The sequence below is a fragment of the Labeo rohita genome, chromosome 25 (genome assembly GCF_022985175.1).
Source record: "Labeo rohita strain BAU-BD-2019 chromosome 25, IGBB_LRoh.1.0, whole genome shotgun sequence".
Taxonomy (NCBI): domain Eukaryota; kingdom Metazoa; phylum Chordata; class Actinopteri; order Cypriniformes; family Cyprinidae; genus Labeo; species Labeo rohita.
In genome coordinates this window covers 12184613-12199380 of record NC_066893.1, presented here as the reverse complement: position 1 = coordinate 12199380, position 14768 = coordinate 12184613, and the positions used below count along the sequence as shown (strand labels likewise).

The 14768-nt window shown below is 37.1% G+C and overlaps 1 protein-coding gene across 6 annotated transcripts; it reads right to left on the bottom strand.

Annotated features, from left to right (window-relative positions):
* Positions 1–2230: 2230 nt before the first annotated feature.
* On the bottom strand, positions 2231–13969 carry ahcyl2a (adenosylhomocysteinase like 2a). 6 transcript variants are annotated; one of them, XM_051100224.1, is made up of 17 exons: positions 13653–13969; positions 9928–10038; positions 9682–9826; positions 9497–9597; positions 8895–8997; positions 6514–6608; positions 6294–6400; positions 6077–6193; positions 5935–5998; positions 5748–5836; positions 5593–5663; positions 5405–5499; positions 5207–5305; positions 3545–3613; positions 2932–3010; positions 2708–2828; positions 2231–2615 (listed from the first exon to the last, which is right to left on the bottom strand). In XM_051100224.1, the coding sequence occupies exons 1-17, from the start codon at positions 13938–13940 to the stop codon at positions 2609–2611; spliced, it is 1761 nt and encodes a 586-aa protein (XP_050956181.1). In that variant the 5' UTR covers positions 13941–13969; the 3' UTR covers positions 2231–2608. The 6 variants fall into 6 exon arrangements, with proteins under 6 accessions (XP_050956181.1, XP_050956183.1, XP_050956184.1 ...); XM_051100226.1 differs by lacking the exon at positions 13653–13969 and adding an exon at positions 10756–11028; XM_051100227.1 differs by lacking the exon at positions 13653–13969 and adding an exon at positions 10813–11027.
* Positions 13970–14768: the final 799 nt, after the last annotated feature.

The window sequence follows — 14768 nt, the reverse complement described above, 5'->3', positions numbered from 1 at the left end:
TACAGTGTTATTACTTGAATGATCCACAGCTGTGTTTTTTTGTTTAGTGATAGTTGTTCATGAGTCCCTTGTTTGTCCTGAACAGTTAAACTGCCTGCTGTGCTTCAGAAAAATCCTTCAGGTCCCACAAATTCTTTGGTTTTTCAGTTAAAATTACCCTGATCTTCAAATTCAAATTTTTCTTGCGGACTATATGTAAACATCTTTTTTAATGTGAAATATCTTATTCAGGTCAGTACTAAATAAAAAATAACATGGATTTTGTATGATCCCTCTAATTATAGTAAATTGGTCATTGGATGCAAAGTTCACTTTTACATGTTGTTTGAACTTTAATGTGTGTTGGCAGTGTATGCACATATCTACCCTATAATGATAAAAGTCCATGCAGTGTTTTTTAATTAATCTGTAAAAATAATATCCCCATTTTTAAATCGAAATCGGCGTCACACTGACAGAGGCCACTCCCACGATAGTTGATTGACATGAGCGTCTTACCTCAGACCTGCCTTAAATCAACTGTAATGGTTGTGTTTTGATGCTGGAGCAGGTAAGTTAGACAAGAATATCTCTGATTGAGCGATTGAGGTGTTGTGTTGCTGGATGTAATAATGAACCCAGTGGTCGTCATTTACTCCTGACATCTGAGCCGCTGAAGATGCAGTAGATTACATTTGTTTGTGAAGGGAATGTGCCTCCCGATCTGCATATAACCGTCTATGTTCGTGCGAATCATTCCTGATCCAGCTTCACTTACAGCAGAAGTGAGTATAAGGGTTTTTTTTATGAATCTTTGCAATCGCCTTTCCTAATAATGTGCTAGTTAGCAAGTTTAGCAGCTAAATGCGGCTAAAGTAAACAGTTTGTCACTCCACAGAGAGAATAGAGGGGCGGGGCGAGCAGAGCTCATTAACATTTAAAGCAACCTCGACCAGAACAGGATGTTTTTCGCAGAGCTGATTTTGGCAAGGTAAAAAGGGTGTTATTTATACTACCATTGAGAAATTTTAACCAAAGCATGTTATAGACTTTTCATTAAGACCCTAAAAAAACATATCAACTTGTGGAAATTGAGCATCCGATGACCCCTTTAACAATTTGAAGATTCTGCAAGGTGTATGCAAACTTTTGACGTCAATTGTATATATTTCTTAAGCACAAATGCTCGTCTTGCACTAGCTCTGCGAAGCGCATGCGCGTAATGCATGTAATGCAAGAGGTCAAGCTAGTGCAAGACAAGCATTTGTTTTTAAAAAGTATATAAATTTGTATTTTTCTTAGAAAATGACAGATTGTTTCACCAGGTAAGACCCTTATTCCCCGACTCGGATTGTGTAGAGCCCTTTGAAGCTGCATTGAAACTGCAGTTTGGAAGCTGAAACCATTGAAAACCAAGTCCACTATATGGAGAAAAATCCAGGAGTTTCTCAAAAAAATTAATTTCTTTGCGACTGAAGAAAGACATGAACATCTTGGATGACATGGGTAGTGAGTCAATTATCAGGAAATTTTCATTCTGGAAGTGAACTAATCCTTCAGGCATGTTAAAAGAAGAACATGCTATTTCCTGTATGTTTTAACGGCTTAGATTTGTGGTCATTCATAAATATATTTATCATTTCATTTCAGTAATATTACACAAAATGACGACTGGCTTATTACCAAACTTTCTCTTTGGCTTACCAGTAGTAAACTAAAACTCAGTCAGCCATATTTGTAAGAGACCTTTTTGTAACAGAAAAAGGAAGCTTTGGTAGTACATGAAAACCAAAACTGCTTTCAGACAGCACAGGTCGTGCTGCTTTGAAATACCTTTATTAAACTATTTGGACACTGTGAAGAAAAGTATAATCGACAAAATTTCTGTCTTTCAAGCATCTTGAAATCCAAACCAATAAGTTTCTAGTCACTAGAGAAGCGGATAACCCTCTCATTCTTTGCCTTGTTTGCCAAAGCCTTACTCTCTTCTACATTACCTCCATCTAGAGGTACGTTGAGGAATTTTTCCCTACTTCAAGATTAAAGGACAGAAGATCTTCTCTCTATAATTCTAAACCTTTACCACTTACTGGTGTTTCTAAATCAGGAGATTTGAAGTGAGTACACCCAGTCCTTTTTCCACTCTCTCCTACCGTCAATATGTGTTTCCAGTTTTCCAGTGTTTCAAGAATACTGTATATGTGTATTTTGTAGTACAAATATTGGTTTTATCTTTTTGAAGTAAACAAACTATAGCAGAATAGTGTTTTATTAGAGAACCATGCAAGGGATTAAATAACATACTTGTATCATATGTTCATTTGTTGCATTTTCTTTTACCTTTATGTATTTATTGATTTTGTGGAAGTTTGTATGTATGTTGTATACAACCATAATGGATGTCTTCTCTAAAATGATTAGCAATACAATAGCAAGAGATAAAAGTGCTATAGTTCACTTTTCATTTGTTCGCTATTAACCTTAAAGCTTAAGCTTGTAATATCATGTGTTGGTGAAAAGCAGGATGAATGAAATCCTTGCTGAGTCAAATCTATTTCTGCCCATAGCTTTAGATCCATCTGTTTTCTTTTAAATGATAATGAGTTACATTGAGACTTCTCCATGATCTCTAATACCTAAAAACAGAATAACACAAAGCGGGTGTTAAATGTTTCACATTACTTATCTATAAATGCAGTCATTTAATTTTCTTAAACACATTTATCACCTGTAGTAACTGGGTTTGAAGGGACCGTATTTACTCAAGCCCATGTATTTGGCTTGTTCGTCTGTGAGCTCAGTCAGGTGTGCGTCAAAGGTCTGAAGGTGCAGGCTTGCAACATACTCATCTGGTACACAAAATACTGAATCAGTTTTTATCCAAACATGATTTGGTACATTATGAAATATGGATGAACAATATTGAATTCTGGCAGTCCATTGCGCTGTTACCCAGTTTCTTGGGAAGAAGATAGATGTCTTGTTTGTAACGGCCCTCAGGGGCATTGAAGAGCTCGATCAATGCCAAAGCCTTTCAAAAAGTATACATAAAACTAAACATGTCAAAAAATTGGAAGAGACAACTTATCCATTCACTATCCACAAAACTGTCACGCTTCCCATTTCAGTGTCAGACTAAATGCAAATGTTCTTTTAAAAGTTTTATTGTTCTGCACTCTCAGAACTAAAGGTACAGTTCTGTCGCTGGGGCGGAACCCTGAGGTACAAATGTGAAAAGGGACATTTTTGTACCTTACCTACCCCTAAACAGTACATATTAGTACCTTAAAGGTACATTTTAGTACTTTGAAAGTACATATTGGTACCTTAAAGGTACTTATTGGTACCTTAAAAGTACGTGTTAGTACTTTAAAAGTACATATTTGTACCTTTTCACTTTGTAACTTAGGGTACCGCCCTAGCAACAGAACCTGTACCTTTTTTCTGACAGTGTGCCCAGCTTGTCTTTAATGGTTAGGCTAAGTAAAAGTGCAAGAGCTTTAGCCTTCAGGCTACCAACTTAAAACCTCATTTAAATTCATGTATTAGCAAACTGCTTCCATACCTGTGTGGTGGCTGTGATGGAAAGCACGTATATGGGTACAGTGGAGGAGCTTAGATTAAGGACACGGCCCTGGAAACAAATGTGGTAAAACAGTAACCTTGCCATTAATGTTAATGACAAATACGCCATGAGGTTTGTAATGAGGAAACACAGATTACAGCTTAAAGGATTAGTTCAGTTCCAGAATTAAAACTTCCTGATAATTTACTCACCTCAATGTCATCCAAGATGTTCATGTATTTCTTTCTTCCATCGCAAAGAAATAGGGTTGCTCTTGACTAAAGATTTTTCTGGTCGACTAGTCGTTCATTTTAATCATTAGTCGACTATTAGTTGCACGTTTATTAATAAACCATATAAATAATAATGAGCCTTAAATAGCCTACATAGCCTAATAAGCTTTCCACAGCGCACCGGCAGATATAATAATTATGAATGTGTCCAGGAAAAACAGCAAGGAGACTGCATTAACGTTTTAATAATCTACTGATAAACTAGTGCTTTCTTTGCTTTCAGTTTTTTTGAAAGTAGACATTTCACTGTCTATAGATATTTTTCATGTCTCTAAGGCAAGTATACACAGTTTCGAAGTTTCGTGCTCAAGTTCACAGAGACCGAAACAACAGAAAGTGCATCCTGTTTGCTTTAATTATTTTACAAAAGCGCAATGTTTTGTTGTTGTGAGTGCACAAAAATAAACATAGTCTTTACTATACTATGTTTATCTATCTTTACTCAAAAGATGTATTACTTTTATCTGTAAATGACATATTTTAAATGAGTATTTTAAGACTGCACCAGCGCCTCCATCTGTCATGTGGTAGGCGCACTACTATTCAGCTTCCACACAGATACTTGAATAGCGCACATTTTTCTAGATTACACTTCCTGTGCATTTTGTTTTTCTGCGACTAAGCGACTAATAAAATTTTGGTCAACCAAGCCTCTTCTCATTTCAGTTAGTTTTAGGGGCAGAAAATAAGGTTTTTGAAGAAAACATTCCAGGATTTTTCTCCATATAGTGGATTTCAATGAGGATCAGCGGGGTTGAAGGTCCAAATTGCAGTTTCAATGCTGCTTTAAAGGTTTCTACATGATCCCTGCCAATGAATAAAGGTCTTATCTAGCAAAAAAAAAAAAACTGTATACTTAATTAACCACAAATGCTCATCTTGCACTAGCTCGACTTCAAACATCTCGCATGGAAAGGTCATGCGTCAGGTGGAAGTACCGACCAAGTGTTTACAAAACGAACGTGCAAAGAAAGTCAAACACCCTTTACAAAAAATGGTAAAACTATGATGTTGGATGATTTAAAAACTGGAATCTGCACCTTCAACCTGTTGCCACCATTGAAGTCCACCATGTGGAGAAAAATCCACAATGTGGAGAAAATGTTTTCCTCAAAAAAACTTTGTGACTGAAAAATGAAAGACATGAGCCTCTTGGATGACATGGGGTGAGTAAATTATCAAGAAATTTTTATTCTAGAAGTAAACTAATCCTTTAAGATGATTTACACAAGTAGGGCATGTTCTTAGATCCACTGGCTTGTAGCACAAATGGTTTGTAGCTTACATCTTTACAGGAAATAGCTTCTTAACATAATCAAAAATAAGGTGAGTATGTTTCTGTTTTATGTTTTTAATCGGATTCTCTCACCTCTGCAAGGAGTACTATTCTCTTGCCATCAGGCCAAATAATGTGATCCACTTGTGCTCTCACATGCTGCCATACTAATTCAGTGGTCGTCAGACTGCTCTGAAAATTCACACAAAAGACGAAATATGCAAACAGTTAAATTACAAGCACTGAACTGTCACTAATCTTGTTTTTTTCTCACATCCTACAGCCACTTACAACATCGATTTCTGTATTGGAGCGCCCCATGTTGCAGACAACGCATCCGTTCTTCATTCGGTCCATGTGTTCTCTCAAAACAACGTTTTTGTTACCTGTGTAGACAAAGGGTGAGTTGTCAAAGCAAACAATGTAAGGTAATAGTACAGTGAAGACTTGTGTTTTATTTATAATATTGCGCAACTTACCTGTGCAGGTGATGACCATGTCCACTTGTCTTACAATATCACTTAGTTTGGCCACTCGAAAGCCATCCATGCTAGTTGAAATACAATTGATACTGTAAAAAAAATACAAATTCTCTGGATAGCTTTTTGTTTTTTTGTAACAATTATTGTCTTACCATGCTTGTAGAGCACAGATGGGGTCTATTTCGGTAACATACACAACAGACCCCATTGCTTTCAGAGCTGCAGAACAACCTTTTCCCACCTGTGGGCACCAATATTTACACTTACGCACACAAAACAGAGGCCAATACTAAACTATTGACAATAGAAACTGTAGTGTATGTGATTAAGGAGATGTACCTCTCCATATCCACATACGGCCACCTGCTTTCCTCCAAACATGATGTCAGCTGTCTTTTTAAGACTGAGAGAAAAGGAACAAGACAGAAAGTATGTTTAATCATATAAATACTATGGGGGAACATTTGTATTGTTATCATACCTATCCAGAATGGACTCCCGGCAGCAGTAGAGGTTGTCAAACTTTTGTTTAGTGACCGAGTCGTTCACATTTATGGCTGGCACACATAGTTTTCCAGCTTTAGAGAGGTGATGAAGCCTGATATATGTGATGCAAAAGCGTCTGTAAGTTTCATTGTGTGAACAGACACCCTAGTGTCAATTCAGTGTAATCATCTCTCTATCAAATGTGACTCAACCTGTGAATGCCTGTGATGCTTTCTTCAACAATACCCTTGACTTTCTTAAAGAGGTGAGGATATTTCTTGTACATCCAATGTGTCATATCTCCTCCATCATCGAGGATCTAAAGAAGAAAACGGCATTAACAAACTTCTATTTACAGGTGAAAACACAAGATAAGAGACACTATTGATCTCTGAATGGAAAGTGGTGCCAAATCACTGGAGGTACTCGTACCATGTTTGGCTCCCAGCCCTCCACATTTACACAGCGATCAATACACCACCAGAAGTCATCCTCAGATTCTCCCTTCCATGCAAACACTGGAAAATCTGCCATGGAGAGCAGAGGACAAGATGAGGGAAAAAGGTAAATAATCGCATACAAAAAAGCAGATGCCAAACTCAAAATTGAGTCTTACTTTAAAGCACTTGTGTGGCTAAATATAACATAAATGATGTCTCTTACTGAAATATGTAGTAGAAAACCCATTAAAGATTAGTTTTTTTGTAAAAAAAAAAAAAAGTCACGGTTCAATACAATTTCGGTACAACTGCAAAAAAAAAAAAAATCAAATCTACTATGCTAGGTTTGTTTTCATTTATTTTAAACAGACAGTAGTAAAAAATAAAAAAAAATCCATCTGCATGTGAAAATACTAAATATTATATCAAATTAATGTCATATATAGGCTATAAAATCTTCAATACATATACAAGGAATAAATACTTGAAATAGATTTAATTTGGTTAACTGATAGAAAAGGGGAAAAAACAGTTTGAGACGTAGCGTAGCCTATATTTGCTGAGTTTCAGTTCAGTTTTGTGACAGCAAGGAAACTCAAATGGCAGAAAGCGACATTCTGTTTGTTTTTTGTTTAAGTTGATTTTGCTGGTATGAGGAAAGTTGAAATAATCGTGCCGGCACACACGAACACAAAACATATCAGTTCCAGGCTTCTAGCATTGCTAACTTCCTAACAGTTTGTACTTTATCAAAAAAAAAACACAGTGAACCACACTGTAAAAAACAATTTGTTGAGTCAATTTAAAATAATTTGTAACCTGGTTACCTTAAAATTTTAAGTTCAGTCGACTCAAAAAAAGTTCATTCAACTTGAAATGTTAAATTATACTAAGTGACAACTTAGATATTTGAGTTGAATCAACTTAAAATTTACTTACCCATCTGTTAAGTTTAGCAAACACAAATATCTAAGTTGTTACTTAGTACAACTTAACATTTCAAGTTGACTAAACTTATTTTAGTTGACTAAACGTAAAATTTTAAGGCAGCAGGATAACAAATTATTTTAAGCTGACTCAACAAATTGTTTTTTATTTTTTACAGTGGCAGACATCAGCATGACCGCCTCACTGTGTCACCGTTGACTGAAGTACAAAGTCTATAATTCACATAATGAATAATAGTTTAGCATTTGGATGCATCGTAAATATGGAAATATTATGAAATATTTGGATTTGTGCCGAATGAGAGAGGTAGGATACAAGAGCACAAATCTCCATTTCACAAACAGTTGAATGCGCAAGCCTTTAAAGTTACATTATACTCCTTTGTCAGTGAGAGACGCGTTCAGAATCAGCACATGGTCACTGTCTAGTGATCTTTTTTTTCAAGTGCGCAACACCTGGCATTCACTGTTCTTCTGCTGGCGGTTATCAAACAGAGTTGTATTACTGCGGGCACCCCCTTTTGGATTGAGGGTGAATTGCCTGTATTCATTGTAAGGCCTCATGCACCGAACCGAGATGCCCGTACCATGACGGTTCGGTACGAATACATGTATCGTTACACCCCTAATATAAGCATAGGCTTAAACCAGGGGTGCCCAACCCTGTTCCTGGATATCGACCTTCCTGCAGAGTTTAGTTTCAACTCTAATCAGACACACCTGTCTGTAATTATCAAGTACTTTTTCAGATCCTAATTAGCTGGTTCAGGTGTGTTTGGTCAGGGTTGGAGCTGAACTCTGCAGGAAGGTCCATCTCTGGGACCAGGGTTGAGCATCCCTGGCTTAAACCATTGATTTTTCCCCACAAGGAGTCTAAATGCCCCTGGATATCAACTGAAATCCACACTGAGAAACTCAGTGTCTGTGGCGTCATGACAAGCGTCGACGTGTTTACATCCTTCCAGGATGGCATCTAGCGTTTCTTGTCTTTGCCGTTTGTAAGCTCTTTCATTAGCTGTGGTCTACTAAAAGCCTCAAAGGCATCAGGGCTAAAGTGGAAAAAACAAAGACACGGGTCTTTAGGAAGTTTCGTTTGTTCACAGGCATCTTCCCATTCTTTTCTCCTCTTCTTATAAGTAGGAAAGCAGTGAAGACTTCCATCGCTTCTCTTGTTGCCCTTTGACTGAAAATTACAACCAAAAGTTGTGTTGCGGTAAAAATAGCAACAGGTAGCGCCAGTAGCTCACAGAGTGACATCACCGAAAATAATGGCACCCCCCATAGTCTAAAAAATGTGGATTTTTAAAATAACATAATGATGTCTTTCAGGAAAAGACATAATTTATGTTATAATAAGCCATACAAGTCTTAATACCCAGGGTTCCCTTTAAAAATGTATTACAGTTAGACTAAGCGTTTCTGTTACCTTGCTCTGCTAAAGCAGCTGCCACTTCATTCTGAGTGGAGTAAATATTGCAGGCTGCCCACCTACACTGAGCCCCCAATACCATCAGAGTCTCAAACAGCACCTGTTGAGGGAAAAATATATGCATACATATCAGCATAAAAATATTAGCCACGAGTAACATGTATTATTATCAGTGTTAAAACAGTTGAACTGCTTAATATTTTTGTGGTAACCTTGATCATTTTTGTAGGTTTCTTTGATGAATAGAAAGGTCAAAAGAACAACAGTGATTTGAAATAGAACTCTTTTGCAATATTCTAAATGTCATTACTGTCAATTTTAATCAATTTAATGGATCCTTGCTGAATAAAAATATGAATTGACCCCAAACAGTACACCAGTAGTTTAAACAGTAGTTTAAATATATATTTATTAGTACTTATATGTATTTATTTTTTGTATTGTATAATCAGCTGAGATAGGGGGATATTGGAGATGTCGGGGGTTTCATGTTTCTTTTGTGATGTTGACCTTGTAAAACAGGTTTTAAGTTTTTTTTTCTGTCAGCACAATACAGTATTCATTTAAAATGCACTAAAGGGATGACAGATGACACTTACAGCTGTTTGGGCTGTGACATGGGTACATCCCACTATTTTAGCCCCTGCCAATGGTTTCTCACCCTGGGCAGCTTTTCTCAAGGCCATCAGTGCAGTCATCTCTTTAATGAATATAAATACATATGCATTTATTATGTTCCTCTTTAAATTTTGTACAGTGTACTTAAACTGTACTGTATGCTTACCATCCTCAGCAAGTTCTATCTCTCGACGACCAAAGTCTGCCATTTTGATGTTTTTAATGCAGAAGTCCCTGTTCCCTTTAGAGTTAATCTGTTGCAAGTCTCGAGGAGAGACCTCATCTTGTGGATTTTCTGCATCTGAACCCCCCTGAAAAGTGAGAAACGAAATGAGAAAGGAAATTGGGATCAGGGATTGCAATGAAAATACAAAGAACTACCAAAAACTTTTTTTTTCGGATGCAATCTACCTGAGCTGTTACTGTCTGTGGAGGAATGAGAAATCGAGTGGGACAAAGAGCGCCGTCCCGTCTTAGTTAATCGACTGTCGAATTCTCGTGTTTGCTCTGGATACTGGATTTGCTAAGGAGAAGAACAATTATATTTTTTGTATAGTTAATGTAAATTAGATATTTAAAAAATCAAATATGTATTTTACATTTAATTTCTCAGTATAATTGTCTACCTAGTTACAAATCTTGATATTTGAATGCAAATGCAACAATTTCCTGTAGAAAACCAAAATCTTTGATTTCTCAAATTATTATAACCCTGTATCCTAAAGTAGACTCGTTTAATGGTAGAAATATGCAGTGGTGGCACAGAAACATACATTACAGGTACAGGCAAAACATTTTAGAGACCAAATGTACAGTAACTACCCATTTTTCATTAAACACACACTAAACAAGTAAAGAAAGAAAGAAAACTTGAATGGCTTCATAATTATGTGTTTGTTTGTTAGGGTTGGTTCTAGAGTCACATTGCTTTACCTGCCAACAACAATGTATTTACATGTAACAGAAAAGTGCTGACACTGCTTCAAAATATAAGGAAAAAATGAATAAAATTAACATAAGCAGCAGGTAATCTTCTCACAATCACAGTGTTAGAAATGAAAATGTATTGTCCTATTCAACAAACCAATATAGCATCACTAGAAAATTATAAAATGAATACAAACTTATACCAACCTCAATAAATGGATAATATCAGTTTTAGTGCTGCAGTCTTATGACCTACTTCTAAAAATAAGCAAACAGATAGATAGCAACGTCTGCCTCGAGAGATTAGAAATACCTTGATGTTAAGAGACAACACAGCATCTTTTGATTCCCTGTTTTTAGTGAGACTAACCAGGCTGTAGACTTTCCTCATGGTGTCTGATCCTCTTGAGAAATGTGAAGAATAACTCCCACGTAAGCATTTAAAGGCTCAACCACAACAGTAATTGTCATGCCATGATGTTAAATGAGCAGGCTAGAGGAGCATGGATCCACTGTCAGATGAAATCCTACACTGTGAGACCAAAGCCTTTACAATAAATTCAGTGCTCTCTGTCCGCTTACGTGATTCGACAATGATTAAAGTCTGTGAGGTCACAAAAGTTCCCACAAGTCATTTATTAATTCTGGCACAGTGCCACTGGGCTGCTACTGTGCGGTTGTAAGTGCACTGGTCTGTGTACAGCCCACGTCTCTGTTCAGGGTTGTTAATGATGATCAAGAACAGGTTATTCGGTTACACATCATTTAGCAGGCATGTTCTGTCCAAAATGACCTGCTGTTCTCTTACTAAAGGGACAGTGGAGCAACTTGGGGTCAAGTGCCTCGTTCAAGGGCAAAATGGATGTAAAATTCTAGGTTTTAATTCTAAGGTTTAAACCCAGCATATTTAGGTTACCAAGCCAGAAACTTTTTTTACCCCTACCCCATGTAGTATAAAAGCACCAGTTTGTCTCTCACAGAGACAGTCCCCTTGGCACACCCAGGGGTAAAGTGTGTAAGGACAAAATGAAGGTAAAGAGACTCAGTCACTCTCATATTTATGGCTTTTTGGAATTTAAACCCAGATAGGTACCCTTACTCCACCTTGTAAGAAACAACCAGTTTGCTTCTCACAGAGACAGTCTCCTTGACACAACCTAGGGACAAATGAACAGTGACAAAATGGAAGTAAGTGAGCTCAACAACATTCAGTTTCATGGATTTCACATTCCAAGATCTGACGTCAGCACTTCAGTGTACTCCATTGACCCGAACAGACATTTAACCCCTTCTGTGTCTGGTATAAAACAGGACATTGACATTTCCGTTGCTGTAGAGACTTCCCATTAAAGTAACCGGGGATCAAGCACTTTGTACAAGTCAAAATGGTGGTAAAGAACCTTGACAATATTCAGATTAATTGGTCTCCATTTCCAAGATTTGAACTCAGCATTTCTATGCACTTCAATGGCCAAAACAGACATTTAACCCCCTTCTGAATCTGGTATGACAAAAAAAGACATTGACAGTTCTGTTGCTTTAGGGACTTTCCCACTTAAGTAACTTGGCATCAAGCACTTTGTTCAAGTCAAAATAGTTTTGAAGAACCTCAACAACATTCAGATTCATGCGTCTCCCTTTCCAAGGTTTGACCTCAGCACTTCTCTTCACTCCAGTGACCAAAACAGACAGTTAACCCTTTCCGAATCTGGTATAAAACAGGACATTGACAGTTCTGATGCTTTAGAGACTTTCCCGTTCAAGCAACCTGGGATCAAGCACTTTACTCAAGGACAAATAGCTCGTAAAAAACCTACACAACTCTCAGATTCATGGGTATCGAAGGTAGGACATCTCAGTTCTCTAAATGCACCTTGAGGAGGCGAGGTTCGAGGAGTGAGGAGGCTTCCTGAGGTGTCATGATCGAGGATACACAGGTGTATCCTATGCTGAAGTATTTTTCGGCAAAAAAAAACAACGCACATATACATTCTCCTCCCCCTTTACATCTGTCGTAATAATTTACATTTATATTTTACCTTTGCAGTTTAAATAAACCATACATGACATATATTTCAACAGGGCATCTTGCTTTATTAATATTTATTATGAATTCCTCCGTCCTTATTTCCTTTCTTGCATCCTTCCCTCATATCCTAAGAGGGTGGCGCTAAGACGCGAGGAAAGGAAAGGAGGACGCACAAATAAGAAATAAGAAGCACCCTCTGAGTCATGGTTCTCCCTTTCCAAGGTTTGACCTTGGCACTTCAATGACCAGATGAAACATTTAACCTCTTCTGTATCTGGTATAAAATAGGACAGTTCTGGGGGGGGGGGGGTTTATGAATCTTTATGATATAGGTTAAAAGCACTGAGACCGTCTATTCGGCTCAGTGCCAGACAAGGCGCAAAAGCACGTTGGAATTTAGTAGTGAAAGTTTACATAGACCGGTGATTGTCCGCATCGAATAGTTAAAATCAACAAGTTTTGGGGGGCTGGAGTGGGTCAAAGAGCAACTTAGATATTTGAGTTGATTCAACTTAAAATTTTAAGGCAGCTGGGTTACTTACCCAGCTTTTAAGTTTAACAAACACAAATATCTAAGTTGTTACTTAGTACAACTTAACATTTCAAGTTGACTAAACTTATTTGAGTTGACTGAACTTCAAATTTTAAGGCAGCAGGGTAACTATATAAATTATTTTAAGATGACTCAACAAATGGTCTTTTTTTGTCTTTTACAGTGTAATAGGACAATCTCATTGAAGCAACTGTGGATCAAATGCTGTGTTCAAGGACAAAATGGTGGTAAAGAACCTGTGTGACTCAACATGGTTCTCCTTTTTAACATTTGACCTCTGCACTTTTATGACCTCCAACGACTTGAACAGATATTTAACCCCTTTTATATCTGGTATAAAACATAAAATTGACTTGCTTAAGAGACTTTCCAGTTGTAACAACCTTAGAACAAGCACTTAGTTTAAGGCTTGACTCATGCTTCTTCCTTTCCAAAGATTGACATCACTTTTGTGTTCCCAGTCCAGGTTTGAAACTGGAAACAGAACGTCATAATACATTGACATGGAAGACTTCTAGTAGTTCATTGTATTTACCTAGTACATTTTAGTCTGTTCTTACATCATGATGCACAAAACCAAACAATACTTTAACATCTATTGTACTTATTTAGCATCGGTAGCACTTACTCTCTTTGTTCTTGGTGCTTCACTGACGGCTCCATCATTTTCATCGAACACTTCATCGCTGTTCTGCATTTTTATGAGCGCAGGTCGCCAGTTGGTTGCTGCTTCCAGCATTCTCAATAACTTAGAGCTAATTGTTGGTGGTCGTGAGGAATTTCCATCTCCAGCTGTTTCCAGAGAAGAAGAAATTGCAGCTTCATCACTATGGCTACTCTCTCCAATGCTGGCATTGTCTTCCAGTGGTGGTGTCACAGACTGAGTCTCTGCTTTGCTGTTGAGACTGCTGTCCATTTCAGTGTCTTTAGTTGAGTGTTGAAGTGACAGACAATTGCTCTTTTTGAACAGACGTGGGTCTTAAAGGTGTATAAACATTGCCTTCATGTTAACTGATTGTGGAAACAGTGTGAATGGGGGTAGAGAAAAAGTTTTAAGTACCCTTGGGCTTGGTTTACTTACTGTTATATTGTTCTTATATTATTCATCTTGGTTGACTGCTGTTCTTTAGAACTTTTTTCATCAAAGATTCTTGAACAAAATGCGTCACCATTTATACAGAAATGTTAAGCATAACAACTGTTTGTGTGGCAGTGAAGACTGGAGTAATGCTACTAAAAATTCAGCCTTGCATCACAGGAATAAATGACTTTTTATAATAGTAATTCAGTTTAAATAGACATTTTCCCCAGTCGTCTCAATGACAAAAGCATCTCAATTTATCTGAATACACCACTTTTAAATTGTAATAATATTTCACGGTATAACTATTTTAGTGTATTTTGAGCCAAATACATTTTACTTTGGGTGAGCATGAAACCCCAAACTTTTGAATGGTAGTTCAAGTAAGCAATGAGTTGACTCACTTTGGTTAAAAGCAATAGGTTTTATCTGAGGTAAACAAAACCTTTTATTTAATATACTTATATTCACTTGTCTGTTCAGATTCACTTTTAAATTAGTGATTGTGTATGACATTATGACTTAAATATAGCTATAATTGTGGTGTTTTTTATTTCTAGATTTCAGACTATCATTAAGGTAATAGAACATTTGAGGAAAGCTCTGTTTACAGAAAACCCGCCTGTTGTTTTGGCTAAATACACAGTGACAGAAACGTGTCTC

Coding starts and splice junctions, on each gene's coding strand:
- ahcyl2a (XM_051100224.1), bottom strand. CDS start 13,940: ATGGACAGCAGTCTCAACAGCAAAGCAGAGACTCAGTCTGTGACACCA. Junction 3,614..5,206: donor GAATAGTACTCCTTGCAGAG/GTGAGAGAATCC, acceptor ATTTGTTTCCAG/GGCCGTGTCCTTAATCTAAG. Junction 2,829..2,931: donor TCTTCTTCCCAAGAAACTGG/GTAACAGCGCAA, acceptor TTTGTGTACCAG/ATGAGTATGTTGCAAGCCTG.